This window comes from Temnothorax curvispinosus, unplaced genomic scaffold (assembly GCF_003070985.1).
Source record: "Temnothorax curvispinosus isolate PA1 unplaced genomic scaffold, ASM307098v1 QBEX01011515.1, whole genome shotgun sequence".
Classification (NCBI taxonomy): Eukaryota; Metazoa; Arthropoda; class Insecta; order Hymenoptera; family Formicidae; genus Temnothorax; species Temnothorax curvispinosus.
This window is the reverse complement of record NW_020221295.1, coordinates 1315326-1330651: the sequence shown is the minus strand read 5'-3', so window position 1 is coordinate 1330651 and position 15326 is coordinate 1315326. Positions and strand designations below refer to the sequence as shown.

The 15326-nt window shown below is 38.0% G+C and overlaps 1 protein-coding gene across 6 annotated transcripts in view; it reads right to left on the bottom strand.

Annotated features, from left to right (window-relative positions):
• Nucleotides 1–14492, bottom strand: part of LOC112461574 (synapse-associated protein of 47 kDa) — a 69555-nt gene extending 55063 nt beyond the window's left edge. For 4 of the 6 annotated variants that reach the window (XM_025026860.1, XM_025026862.1, XM_025026865.1 and 1 more), the window contains exons 1-3: nt 14108–14492; nt 9785–9997; nt 8922–9007 (exon numbers count right to left, since the gene is read on the bottom strand). In XM_025026860.1, coding sequence (XP_024882628.1) covers nt 8922–9007; nt 9785–9997; nt 14108–14250 — 442 coding nt within the window. In that variant the 5' untranslated portion in view covers nt 14251–14492. The remainder of the gene's footprint in view (nt 1–8921; nt 9008–9784; nt 9998–14107) is intronic. The other 2 variants (XM_025026861.1, XM_025026863.1) reach the window with 1 other exon arrangement.
• Nucleotides 14493–15326: the final 834 nt, after the last annotated feature.

The following is a 15326-nucleotide window of genomic DNA, read 5'->3' as shown; positions in this document are numbered from 1 at the left end:
GCTCGTTGAAACAATATCCGTGAAATTGCAGGAACATTGAGGCGATAATCGCACTCGCTTGCTGAGAAAACGTACGTAACTAATCTTCAAATTTCCGACATTGGAGTTTTATAATTAAACTGATTACATTTATTAAAATCCAACCTTTTTTCTTCTCTTTTCTAAGCACCTTCCTGCACTCTTTATTACTCTGTTGATATCTGAGAAAATTATCCACTGTGAGCTCGTGTTTCCAGGCTTCAAAGCTCTGTTTCCTCTTATCGACGGCTTCCTGACACGTTTTGTTCCACCAGGGTTGATGTTTCGGTTGATGTTTCGGTTGATGTTTCGGTCTACGTGCGCGAAACCGATTAACTAAAAATCATGTAAAAAAAAAAAAAAAAAAAAATCATGTTTTTTTTGTTAAAAACGTGTTTTTTAAGTTTTGACCATGTTTTTAAACAAGTACGAAAAAAAATGTTTTAAGCATGTTATTAAACATATACACTTGATTTTCAGTAATATTTAACGCTTCGAAGAAGTGTAATCTATTAAACGCTACAAATGCTTTGAAGCACCAGACAGACAAATGATATTGGTCTATTTGATACTTCGAAGTACTTATTTTTGAGCGGGAAGTATAGGCTTCCGAAGGTCGATTATGTATCTTGAAAAAGATGAAAATTACAAAAGTGAACTTATTTACTAGATTTCGACTAATGAAATCGTAGATACTCTAGTGAATTTCCTCACTTTTGCAATTTTCACCTCGTTTCAAGATATATAATCGACCCCCTGCATAATACATAATACATAATACATAATGCATAATGCATGACAAATAAGGAAATGAACCAATCAGAATACTTAATTTCCATCCTGAGAATAGGATTCTGTTTAGTTCATGTCCTTATATGCGTTATGCATTATGTGTCATGCATTTTGGGTCAAGCGAATTCCACTGAATATTGTTCTTATTGCTTCTGTCTTAAACAAATGTTTAAAACATGTTCTTTAAGAAAATGTAATACAAATTTTGGAAGTAAATTTTGAATGTAAAAAAAACGTATATTTAAATATATCTATAAGGTTTAAAACTTTTATTTTAAACAAAATGTTTAAAACATAACAACCCTGGCGCGAAATATTTCTTTCGTAGATACCAAAGTAGGAGCCCGTTCGAAGTCGAGCCAGATGCCTGCATTCGCGATGACGATACCAACAATAAGAGATGCAGAGTTGTGCGTGTGAATCTTTGTTCTCACATTGAAACAATTTCATAGATAAATCAGCAAGATCGTATCCGCGTTAAAAATAGACTTCATGTATGGGCATATCCGTTTCTAACTTTATCGCCGCACGTTCGCATTCTTCGTCGATTTATAGTCGGTCAAATCTCCGTCATAAGTCAGACGAAAAATTATCTGCGGCGTCACTGTGAAAAATGAGTAAAGCGCGAGAGTAATAGGAGAATACGTATGTTCACCGTACTCCGACAACGGTATCGCAAACGGGAAGAGTTCGGCGTGGCGTCTTCGGGTCAGAGAACTGGCAATGGGTCACAATAATTCTCGCGTTTTCAATTTCGGGCATTCTTTCCGTCTGAAACCCGACGAGTCTCCGTCGGACTGGAGGAAGTGCGTTCGCAGACTTCCAAGTCGATGACTTTACTGCTCCAGGCAGATCAAGCGAACTGTGAAACTTCAATGATCCGAGAGCGGATTAATTATGCTCGGGTCACTCGTATCTCATTAGAAAGAGTGGTACTATAACTGCCACGATATTAATTTAATCAAATTTGGGCATACGTGTTTACTGGTCTTTCACAAATATCAAGCTCCATCCAATACAACATTTCTATATAAAACCTACGCACTCTAACAAATTATAAAAATAAGATGATTTATGATATATATCGCGAGTTATCATCAAAGATTTCTCCTACAAAACAAGAAATAAATTGACGTTAATAATAAGTATTTCCATAGCAAATTTCGCGGTTTGGTAGTATTTAAATGAATATTTAAATGTCTCAAATATGCCATTGAAATTTCGTTAGCATCATTGATCGAGTTCATTAAAGCTATGGGTAAACCAGAAGAGCAAAATGCAAAGAGGATACTTTAGGAACGCTTCAAGTCCTGCACAAACAAAAAAGTAGATTCTCGACCGCCAATATTAAAAGTGGAATCGATAGCCCTTCGGAATTCGTTGCGTTGCTTAATCGATACACTGAACTTCCGGCGAAACTGATCACTGTCGAGATTTGATAGACAAGGCAACGACCATATGGCGATTATCGTAATAATTTTCTGAAACTCGTTTAATATCCTCCCTGGAACCTCCCGCCTAAGAATGCTCTGTTACAGGAGAGAATCGATGCGAGTTCTAGCCTAGCCTAGGTTAAAAGGTCATAAAATTTCTCTCGCGAGCGAAAGAAAGATTCCTCTTTCGAGCGAACAAATGTTCCATTTAGCGCCATTTAGCGAAATGAAAATTTGCAATCGTAATATTGCGTTCAAAAAATTATTGATACTAGACAATTACTTACGAGAACAAGATGAATATTAAGTTAAATACGAGTGAAATCATTGCTAAAATCTATTTTTTAATCATAGCTTTATACGTTGCACTGCATTACATCTCTTTGAATAAAGCACGCACAGCTTTTAATCTGTCTATTTTTTTTAGCATAAAAGTGTACTACTATGTATCTCATTTAACAAGCTGTAGCAAAAATATGTACTATCGTATATATTCTCAGAGAAAGTAAAAATTCTGGAACAATATAGAGTTTACGCAAAAAGAACTTTTAACAAACAATTACGCAAACCCTCTGCAGAAAATATCAATAGCAATTGAACGGTACAACCAAAGAGAACACCGTATTAAAAAGCTATTTCATTGCGCAATATGCGACTCTCAATTTAAAATACGATTGAGAAAAGAATAAAAGGCGCGTTTGTAGTACACATTCAAATGCTATAAAATATTTCGCGTTTACTTCCCCACGACTCTTAAAGTCAGATATGGATTTTTCTTGTGCTTTAACTGACGCGATCAAGCTAGAATCTTCGTAGGTAAATAAAAGAGAAATTTACAACACGTGTAATATACAAGAAAGCAAAATGTTTTTCTCTATCAATAAAATATTTGTATTTTAATTAGTACAAGCTTTTCTATGTATGTAATGTTTTATTATCTGCCAGATTTGTTATGATAACGTGTACAACTTGCATTCCGTTGATATTTCATATCCTAAGCAAAACGAGGAATTTTGGCCCTACGGAGAAGTCGAACAACCTTCGAAACCACGCAGAGAGATGTAGCAGAAATACATCTAACAATTGAACGAAAGAGCGTAGGCGAAGAAGATCGATAATGTGCGCGCGCTCAAAATATTCTTCAAATATTCCATGTATCAAAATTGTACATTGAGATACCAGTACGTGTCAGGGAGAACCTATACGCGCATATAAAAAGCGCATGAAAAAGTCAAGTAAAATCTTTCCTTCTTTCATTTTCGATCGCACGTTGAAATTGCAGTTTTATTTCAGACAAATATATCTAATCCTGTTGACAGAGAGAGATATCTCAACTACCATCAACTTGATCAAGTTATCCTGAAATTTGGCAAATAAACGAAAAACAACAAATCAACGAAGAGAAAATGGAATGGCAGGTAGAGATGAGCTCATCGAGCTGCGGTTACGTTGTAGTAGCTGATTTTCCGAGGGAAGGAAAAGTCGGTCGGGGAAGCGTATTGATCGACGAAGATGGGGTCCAACCCGTCGACGACGCAAAGGACGGCTACTCGCTGACTGGATCTGGTTATACACGGGATTCGGGGAGCGTGAACGTTTCGACGATCGTTTTCCCACCCACTCGCGACAATACTCCCACGCATCATCATCGACGCTAGGATGGAACGACGGGTGAAACAACGGATGATACGTAGGTGGGAGCATTTTTAACGATTCCTTCAACAGCAGTTTGTCCACGAGAGATCCGACGGAGGCCAGCGCCGTCGGATCTAGAAGTCTGGCTCGCCTCGGGCCAAGGACACGCGCAGCGTCCGCTCTCTTTCACCCGTTTGCGCAAACTACCCCCTGCCAGTTTCCCATATACACCCGCCCTCTCCCTCTCCCTCCCTTTCTCTCTCGTTCGCAAGATCTTTCATCTTCACCTCCCTTTAATCGTCGCTGAATTAATCTGCATACTACGACTAGTGCTCTCTCGATCAGAGTATACACGCGATGCGAACTTTCTCTTTGACAATTATGCGTAATCGACAAGCGATGAAATTAGCGAGAGGATCAGCTGTTAAATCTTCTAATAGTAGCGTTTTAAAAACCGTGGCAAAGGTTTCTCAGTCAAACGAGAGCAATTAAAGTCATTTACGTGGGTTGATAATATAGATCATAAAAGGAGAATACTAATATCTGAACACACACATTTCTCGCTTTTAATAGCATTTAATCTTACTTAAGTATACGTATAGAATGTATAGATAGTTCGATAGCTTATTTGATACCGGAGTAGATATATACATACGCGTGTATACCCAGGCCAAGGACGAGTCCAGCGAGAGCCCGTTTCTTTCATCTCTTATTCACCCTCTATTTTGTTAATCTTCGCTCGATTCATGCTGGAATAGTGGATGAAGAAACATTTCGCAGAGTCGCGAGATTGAAAGAAAAAAGCCAGCAAGATCGAGGCTAGCGTTTATAGATCCGTTTATTATGCGTTATGAGACTTGAACTTTCTCGATTTGTATCTCCTACGCCTCTTAGGCAAAATCGACGATGCGGAAATTGCACTTTTGTACTGTGATTGCTCATTCACAGCGAAGAATTTTCGCGATGGAACAACGATCGTCTATATAACAAACTCCCTTGTGACTCCCAATGAAACGCTCGCGCATTAAATAATTAAATTAAAAAATCTGTACCGTGCATGAAAATTAAATGTAACGTAAAATAATATCTGAGAGAAAATAATAAAATAACCTTAATTTAAATATTTAAAAATTTGTTAAAATACCTTTTCGAATTTTATCAACTGTGTCCTTTGAACCTAGAGTAAATGCAACAGCTATTACGTGCACAATAATTTACATATATACGCGCAAATATCGTATATTTCACAATAAATTCCATCATGGTTATTGTGTATTTTGCTAGCTAGAGCATTCGAATCCTGCACAGAAGTGCAGATTTCATGGCCCGATGCTTCGATTCGATCAATAGAAACCGCACGATGTGTCATGTGTCCCGTTTGCGCAAAACAACGCACCTCTAATTTCACACGACGGAATTCTATTCGTTTCGATTAATGAAAGCAAAGATATATACTATCTAATTATATTTGCGTATTGTACATTTTTAAACGTACAAATCATGAGTGTTGCAAATATCATCTGCGCATTATGTAGAACGTATATGTACATATCCTGGAACATGATGGTATTCATATAGACCTTCTCGTGGCTTCAAAGTTCATCAAATATTTCGTCTCGACCGACCTCCGTGCACATTTTCATAGTGCTCAAATAAACCGGTCTATCCTACTGTAATGTGCAATAGTTCCGATTCCCTATGCATTTTTGCTCGGCGAAAGAATAGAAAAGAGAAGGTATATTTGAGAGAAAATTTCTCTTGAACGATGGCACTTAACGATTCGCCTTTGCAACTTGCTCTTTGTTCGTAAGACTGGTCGGCAAAGCTCTGATGGAAGCACGATTTCCAATAATACCATTGTAAACGCTTCACCGCGCTGTACGCAAAGCGGGAGCGCGCCGAGTTGAACCGAGCAAAGTGACCTCATTGAGTTTTACCCGAAGAGGAACGCGCAATAACGAAAAACATTATCACAGGCAACGAATTAAAAAAGATACTCGAGCGCGCGGAAAATATAAAAATTATATAATAACATAGTTCACGAGAGAAGACTTCGCTACAGTCAACATTTGAGAAGTACAGAGATAACTCCACTCAAAATAATATTTCTTGCTACTTCTGTATCTGCGTTGTTAGTAGTTGAAATTAACAAAAAACATCTGTGCGCGATTTTATTTTAAAAAACGAGAATGGATATAATTCTTTTATTTGGCGAGAAATACAAGAGAGAGAAGGAGAAAGACATTTTTTAAAGGAACTGTCTTTTTTTTGCACAAATAGCAAAATAATTTCGATAATTCTAAATCAAATATTATCGCAAAATAACCTTAAAATCTCTTCAAAGAAGAAAAAAAATTATCTAATAAGAATTTAATTAAAGATATAGGTATATCATAAATAGAGAGCAAACTCCAGGTTTCAAAAACATTTCTTACGCATTCAAATATTAATGCGGCCCTTTAATTATTTGCAAGCAAGGACTTGATATACATTACTACGGTAGTCCCGTGCCAGAAAACACTTTCCTCAAAGAGAAATCGCACGAAAGGTAGCTATAATTTCGAGGCAATATCATATCTCTGTCGGATCCATGTGCAAAAAGGTTCACGAGATAAAGGGTGTATGAATAATACAAAGGCAATTCCCGGGAGAGGAGATACACCAGGGTATCACGTGCGTGCAAGCGCAAATAACCGCTGAGGGCAGAAATCGAAATTTCTGTGGGCACATAGGACGATTTAGCAGCGTGCGTAATCAAAGGACTGACGACCGAGTCGAATTAACCAGCAATTGTGCAGTCTAGTGCGAACGTGAACTAATATAAAGGATTTTTAATTTACTAATTTGTTTCGCACACGTTTTTGTTTGCACACGTAGATCGCGTATAAACGTGAATAGCGTAGAAATATTAATGTAATTTATAATAAGAGTAATCCTTCGTAGTTTAGATATTATCCCAGAATCGTATTAAAATTATTATATATATATATATATATATATAAATAATCTCGCAACCCACGTTTCATCTTCCTAAATTAAAATAACTAATGTTTCAGTAACTAAATTTCGATATGCTTCAGTATGAAGATTAAAACTTGTCCTAGATACCTCACGTCAGAGAGATTTAGAGAGTAAAGTAGTTAAATAAAGGTAAATACAAAATAAATCTGTCGTCTAAATAATCATTCTCAGTCACGAATTTATACGGACTGACGCAAATACTAAAAAAATTTTTTTCAAGAGTCACTGCTTCCGCATTTTTAGTTTCGCTCTGAGAAATTCCCAGAAATGCACCATGTCGAAAACTCTGCTTATGTAAAAGTACTTCTCTGATTCGGACAAATAAGAGTATATCTCACAAGCAAGGCAAAGAGCTACGTGCATCGCGGCGACGTGTTCAAAATATTTTTCTCGTTTCCGCGCGAATTTATCGCGCGGTTTTTTTTTCTCTTGCCACCGTAACGTACGTTAATTCATTTTCTCTCACGCCATTGAGCTCCGTTATCCTACAAAAAATTCCACTCTTATGGAATGATGTACGATCGTTACGCGAAGTGTCTCAACTCGTAGCGTGCAAGGAAAGCGGCGAGAAAGTAATAAGATGCGTAAAACGAGTCAAGTAATTCTCCGTAAATCGCTGACGAAATTATTTGTTTTCATTGAAGAAAGAAATAATTCGTATCGTTACGTACGACGGGCGAGCGAGGAAGCGAATTTTCGAGGTGCAACGCGCCATGAATTCTCTTTGTGTGAACCATAGAGCATACTTAACAAAGCACGACCTACTTCAAAAGAAATCATTATTTGTCGACTCCCATACTCGGGAGTTTCGAGTAACAATAAAATTCTCAAGTCATGCTGGCATATCAAAGAAGCATATTGCCCCATTAATTGGAATGTTCCAATGAGTTAATATCAAGCTTCGAACGACGTTAAAAATTATATTCACTCGAAATTGAAGATAAAAATTTTTAAAATATTTTAAGAGAATTTTCGGGAAATAAAATTATATATTAAAAAAATTATCAGAGAGATTAAATATCGGGAAATTATAAATATCGATTGATAATAAATGCAATTATTAATCGATAATATCCAGCTGTAATCGTATTACTCTAATAAATGCATCTCCTGCTGGCGAAGCATGAAATGCTGTTAGCTATTTTACTAAAGACGCGTATGCCTTGCAGTCGTCCTAGAAAATCTAATCTTTACTGAACGCAGTAGAAACAAACGACTGAATGTGAGTAGACATCGAAATGCACGAGGCACACATTCTGTCTACGTCGCAATCAATATCGCGCGTTTGTTTAACATTTTTAAATTGATTGAAACCAATGGTAAATGCCAAGCTATGCATTTTATATGTATTATGTATATATCACATATTATACATGTAATATTATATATTAACTTTACTTTGTACATAAAGAAATTAATCTGTGATGGATATCAGTGTTAATATAAGCCACTTCTATACAAGCTCTTCAGCATCTCCCCCTTGTATCTACGAAGGACGAGGATTTAATTAAAACTTTCTACCGTAATTTTCGAAGCGAGCGTGGAGTTAAAAAACCGATTAATTTTTCTCTGACACAGCATGCGTACGCATGAACGTCCAAAAACTGCGACCAAAATTGGATATCTTAGTGAATGTATATATACATATTTTTAATATTAAAGCACTTGTTCCAAAATGAACATATATGGTGTTCACGAAAGGCGAAGAGTAAGCTCGACGTTCGAGATAATATGGGCAAAGTTATTCGTCCAAACGTGCTTTCAATTTTGCCTATCTAAAAACAATTTAAGCGAAACGCTGTTTTATGCGCGACTACAGCGATAACGTCAACGCTGACGTCGACGCGCGTTCAAAATGATATATACCCAAGATTCGCCGAGGTAGTCTCGTGAAAAATACCACGTAAGACGCTTTAATTCCACAAATAACGATGTAAACGGCGTTCAAAGTGATTCCTGGACGATGTCGGCCATCGATCTTTACGTCGTACGGTATATTCACATTAATGGCACGGAACTTACCGGCGCCGAAAGCCTGTTGTCCATTCTTGTCGTCAGTCGGAGTGCCCTCTAAACTCGCGGGACCGCTGTCCGCCCCACCGGTCGCACTGCAAAAATATTTTCCCCGTGCATTCTACCGTTTATCCAATAAGATCGAACGGGAGCATTATGCTCGCGAACGGTAATAACGTTCGGTCGTTGCATGTGAAATATTAAATTTCAGTTTTATCGGCTTTTACAAAGTGAATGTCCAAGATAATAGGTGTTAAGGTAAATGTATCAATGCCTGGACAGTCAGTGAACTCGTACCTATGTCTGGACTTTATCATTTTAGTCTTTAAATAAGTATAACGCGAATTAAAATCTAAGATAAAAATATTTTTCTTGTATTTTGAAACTTTAGTTATAGTATCCAAACGTTGATTTGCGTTTATACTTATTTAAGAACTAAAATGACAGAGGTACAAAGGTGTCCTCTGATTGTCCAGATATTGGTACATTTACCTTATCGGATTAAAGAAACATGAGTCTCCTACTTACAAAAGTAAGTTTTTTCTTTTTGAGTTTATGTTCTGTCAAACTAAACATTTAAAACAAAATTTAATATAATTTAATAATACTCGAAATAATATAGATATAAAGCTAAAAACTTACAATTAATTTTTAATATTTTCCATCTTTGTTAAATTTCCTACACTTAATCGAAAAGAGAGCAATTTCTCACATTGAGAGACATAAAAGAGAAACATTGATTGAATTCTTTTCAATTACGTATATATTTTATTTCTTCGGAAATAAAATATGTCGCGATATATCGTTGTGTGGATCTATAAACGACATTTCATACGCAACGACCTAATAAAGTGTAAATAAAAAATAAATACATTAACGCCAACCTGCTTGCATCGTCATCCTTGATCTGCTCGCCGACGGGATCTTCGGTTTCTTGAGGCTGGTCCTCTTCTGTCTCGGTTGGCGGCGGGGCCTCACCTTCGGCAGCCCCGGCGCCACGGCTTAACCCGGGTATACCGCCACTCAACCAGCCGGACATTTGATTCTTTACCCCGGCGAACATCTCCAATTTATTGCCTTTCGGACTGCAAGAGAAAGAACCATGTACATCTTGAATCTGATTATTGTAGAGGAATATGAATTTAAATGAAAATCCTGAATAAAAAAAAGTTATTCTAATACGACTTCACTGAAAATGGATTCTGCACAATACATTCAAATGGAAAATTGAAACCTTAAAGATTGCGGATTAAGAATAATGGAATATGAGATAATTGTCCGTATTGGTCGCGAATGCCAAAGTGATTAATTAAGCAACGCTAACAGCGTGGCCCTTGAGCGACGCAACTCAATTGCAATGCAATTTTCTATTTGATATTATAAAACACACTTAATAGACACAATGAGTAACGAGTATAAACACCGCGTTGCACGATAAACCGCAACGCACAACCGATCGATTAATTAGATTAGTGCGGAGAAATCGGATTACACGAGGAAGCGTGGGCTTGGACCCACGCTTACAAACACGACCTTTTTAATCACTTCCTCAAATTCGTAGCTTAAAAGTTCGCCTCGTTTAAAAACTTCTTTACTCGGCCAAAATTTAATGTCCCGCCTGAGAGACGTAAGTTGTAATTTATATGACGTGCCCCGCGCAGTGGGAAAGCGATTAATTATCAATCAAAGGATTTGCATAGACAAAATTCCCATTGGCACTAATTGCGTTCAAGTTATGAATTTTGACTAATAGATAAGACGAGAATTTCGAAATGCGTTAGATACGAGTTCGCAAGGGTTGTACAACCCAATTTGCATACGCAATAAGACAATAATATTTCATATCAGTATATTCTCAGAAGATATATGCATTTCGGGAAATTATTTATATCGGAATCCGGTTAACTGCAGTATTTTCTTTAAATGCAAAATTCAATTTCTCTAATCGTTATATAAATTAATTAAAATATTTCATATTATTCTGACGTCTGTTAATATAAAATATGAAATTATCTGGTAAAGCATTCATTTTTCAATGAGCTTTTTACACAAATTAATTAAATAAATAAATTAACACAGTTTTTAAAAGAAAAAACTTAATTACATTTCAAAAAAGTAATTTCATATTGCAAATCGCATACTTTTTCTTAAATGCAGTTACGTGCTTCCTTTAGCAATCAGCTTATTTCATTATTTTATGCATAAAAGTATTAAAATAAAATAATTGAAAAATGAGAGATTAGAATATTTTATATTTTATTTCGAAATAAATCACAATGAATATATGTATCTCTCTTTCTATTAATTTCTCGAAAATTTTTCAATACTTTGTATGCAAATACAAAATAACTAGAAGAATTGAATTATGCACAGCAAATATTACGTTTCCACTTAAAAATATCTCGTAACGTAATATCTCTTGTAAAATATGTACATGTAATGTATACACGTACAACGTACACATAAATATGTCGTAGCAAATATTTCGTCCCGATTAAATATTTTATTGGGAGGGAATGCGAATTTGTCGCGCGTGAACGAGCAGCGTTATTGCAAATGAAGTGCGCTCGTACTACGATTTTCATTTTTTGCAAATTCCGTATATGACTGTGTACATCCGTCTGGTCGATCGAACGTGGAGCACCACCGTGGAGGATTGATTTCGCGCGAGAGTGGACGGGTCGTTGTGTGCGCTGACATTTGACGTGCGCCCTGTCATTGCGGACGCATGATTTCGCAGGAAGTGCACAGTCGGAGAGTGCATAGTCCACGTTTTATCATCACGGAAGTGACTTATTTTATTTTAAGAATATTTCAGTACATATTACGAAGACGCGTGTAACGGTATATTGCACGAACGCGCAGATTAATTGGATAGTGCACTTTGCAAAAACCCGCATTAAAATAAAAGCGGAGGAGAGAGAATTTTTTACAGGGTTTAATCGAGATTACATTTTTTCATATGACAGTGTAAATAACGCGCGCGCGTGCGTATATACGGTGTGGATATGTGTATGTAATACAATCAATTTTTTAATAAAAAAAACAAAAATGTATACTTCATGTTATTTTTAGAGTTTAAATGATACGCCTGCAAACCATGACACGTGTTATGAGTCACACTCTCACACCTGACCGTGAATTTAAGCTATACTACTTAAAACTTAAATAATAAACTTGAGAATTTTAAAAGGAGAGCCACATGCGTAAATGTGATAAAAATATGTACGTTGCAATTAATCACGTTTCGAAATTAAACGTATCCATAACAACCTATATCAATACGCGTTAAGCCCGTATCAAACTACGGATTGGGATTGAGATTGGATTGAAATTTAATCAATCAGAACAGAGAAAACTGACCTCAAGTTTAGTAAACTTTGCTCTGATTGGTCAAATTTCAATCCAATCTCAATCCCAATCCGTAGTCTGATTACGGGCATTAGCTTGTTAAGAGCGCCTTCGAGTTTTTGCATGAAGTTGCGTAATAAACTGCACAAACACATACGCACATCGCACGTTGACTGTGTAAAACTCATTAGATAGCACGCGTCGTCGAATATTTCATCGATATTACAAATTATAATTACTGCATACGCACTCATAGAGATGTCTGCCATTGCAATATGTCAAAACTACAGATAACAGATAATTATTATCGGTCACGTGTATCATACCGAAGACTGTGGAGACACAGAACTGCTTTGTTATGATTGTTATCAAACAGACGGCTAAACATCAAACGACTCATTTAACGAGATAATTCGTCTGATGGTCAAAGTCGAAGATACAAACGACGTTGTGGAAAACTTATCCCGGAAGCATTGATTTTCCAATTGTTCTGTTTGTCGAATTGGGTTCTGTTTGTCGATGACAGATAAATATTCGTAATCGATTGTCCGCGAAATCTTATTGCGACTGTACAGACACACAGACAGACAGACACGGATAAAGTGATTTATTTCCGAGTTTATTTCGTTCTAGGACCGTATTTTAGGAACGAAATTATATATTCAAAATAATATAATAAAAAGAATTAATGTTAAAATGTAAGAGGAGAAAGTGTTAAAGGCGTGCAAAATCATGATATCGCTGAGTCAATTAAAAAGTATTTAAAGAAAAATTAAGTATAATAAAATGCACTTTATAGCGTGCTTTGTTATTTTATTAATAAATATATAATAAAATTAGAACAGTTTAAAATTACATTATAAAATATTACTTTCACACACGTGTTATATATATTTGCGATAGATATGCGTGAAAAATATGACGCTAAGCGAATTCTGAAAATCTAATCCCGATTTCAGCACGGTGGTAAATTCCACAAAAATAGGATCGGCCCAGATAAAAAGAAAAAAAATGAAAATAGAAATATGTACATCGTTCTGATGTTAGGCTCGTTTTCTTTCGAGCTTTCGTATTATTTATACTTAAAACACAATAAAGTATTGTATATGTTCAAACTGCTGCGATGGTTCGAAAAAAAGGAGCGAGCAAAAACTCGAGGAAGGGGTGGAAAATATGGTCGAGAAGCGAACCGAGGAAACGGACGTGCGTCGGCTAAAATCTCGGCGATGGTGCAAATTCGGCGTCGCGATATCCGCGCGGGATATCGCCGCGTCCGTCGCGCTAGTTTACGTAAGTCGGGCGTTATTGATCTAATCACGAAAACGCGTTCTCCGAGGCGAGGAGGTTATGCCGTTAGTTTTAAACACACATTCCTTTTTTTGAAGGAGAAAAATTACAGAAATGAGCTTTCCGGAAACGAGTTTCGCGGGTCGAGCGATCGCGGCTTAGGTCGTTTAATTCCACCGAGGCTGCGTGCGCGTGAAAACGAGCCCGCTGCCCGGCACTTACATTCGCGACTTCCGGAATCCAGAAATCGGCTCCTCCTCGTCGCGCAGCATCCGGACGTCGAGTTCGTCGGAATCGTGCGACGTTCGAATTTTTTCGTCCTCGTCGAGGGGTGAGGAGGCGGAGAACCGCGAGGGGGAATCCGCGACCACGCAGAGCGAAGTGAGGCGAAGTCGCGAAGAGGATCGATTCGCGTAATTGATAGTTCGCACTTCGCGACGCAGTTCGCGATTCAAACGACGCGTAATGACGCGGGGGCGAGAAATCGAATCCGCGAGAAACACCCGCGGCGACTCGCAGCTAGTTTCAGGTTATGGAACGCGGAACGGGAAATGTACCTGGTGTTGTTCTTTTTCTCGAGATCCGCGCCGGTCTCGACGTCCGGGGACAGCGGTTTGGGCTCCTCGGGTGTCGCCTCGCTGCCGTTTTCGGGCTTCTTGCCCATCCAATTGGACACCTGATTCGTCAGGCCGGAAAACATCTTGCTACGTGCGTCGGCAAGCTCGGCTGGAATCTGCTTCTCTCTCTCGCTCTCTTTTTCACTTCCTTCCTCGATCGAACGACGACGTTACTCTCGCTTTACGTAAGTACTCACCGGAATCGATTCGGAATTGTCGGAAACGTCACCGAACTACCGAAGCCCTCGCGGGACCGAAGTGACAACGGATACAAGAATACCTCGTCCGTTCTCGCGACAGCGCAGCCACGAACTGCGTAAGCGGCACGTTGACGCGCGCAACTCGCGCCGCGCACCCATATCGCGACCCCAACGCCCGCCGGCCTTGCGCGACGAGCGCGCGAACCATCGCCGACCATCGATTGCACGCGACGCGACGCGACGCGACGCCGACGCCTGATTGTCGAGTCGCACACAAAAATCGCGTTACGCTGGTCGATGACAAATATGACAATGCGCCAGACGATTCTTCGGATAATGATTATGAACAGATGCTGGTTCTCCAAATGATCGATTTCAAGCCGGGTGGCTTGGAAGGCGGCGGATTGAGTCCGTCGCGCACCGAGGAACGCTAGGATTCTGATAGATTGCCGTGAGCGAGGGCGGACAATATCTGTCGCGTTTCTTGTAATTGTTGTGTATTTTCCTTATAAATAATATCGAGAATATGTAGCGACTAGAATATATCAGAATTTATCTCGTTCTTGATGAATAATATATTGGAAGCTCGGCCGGGCAGATTGATGGAGATCTCTCTCTCTCTCTCTCGGTCGCGTTTCTTGTATTCGTCATGTACTTTCTTTATAAATAATAATCTCGAGAATACGTAGCGTCTATAATATATCAGAATGTATTAGTAATTTACGACGAACTTCGGAGAAGCGTAATCTTGGCTCGGTTATAATATTCTAAGAAAATTTGAATTGAATTTATAATAGAGTAGTTAAAATTGAAAATTTAATCCCTTTTGGGAAATTGGAACTACATAAGATATTAATAAATAACGATGGTTTTTTTTACATATGATTTCGCAACATCCGTGAACATCTTTCCAATTAAGAAGGCAGGCAAAATAAGATTTGAGCAGCAAGCAAAAATTA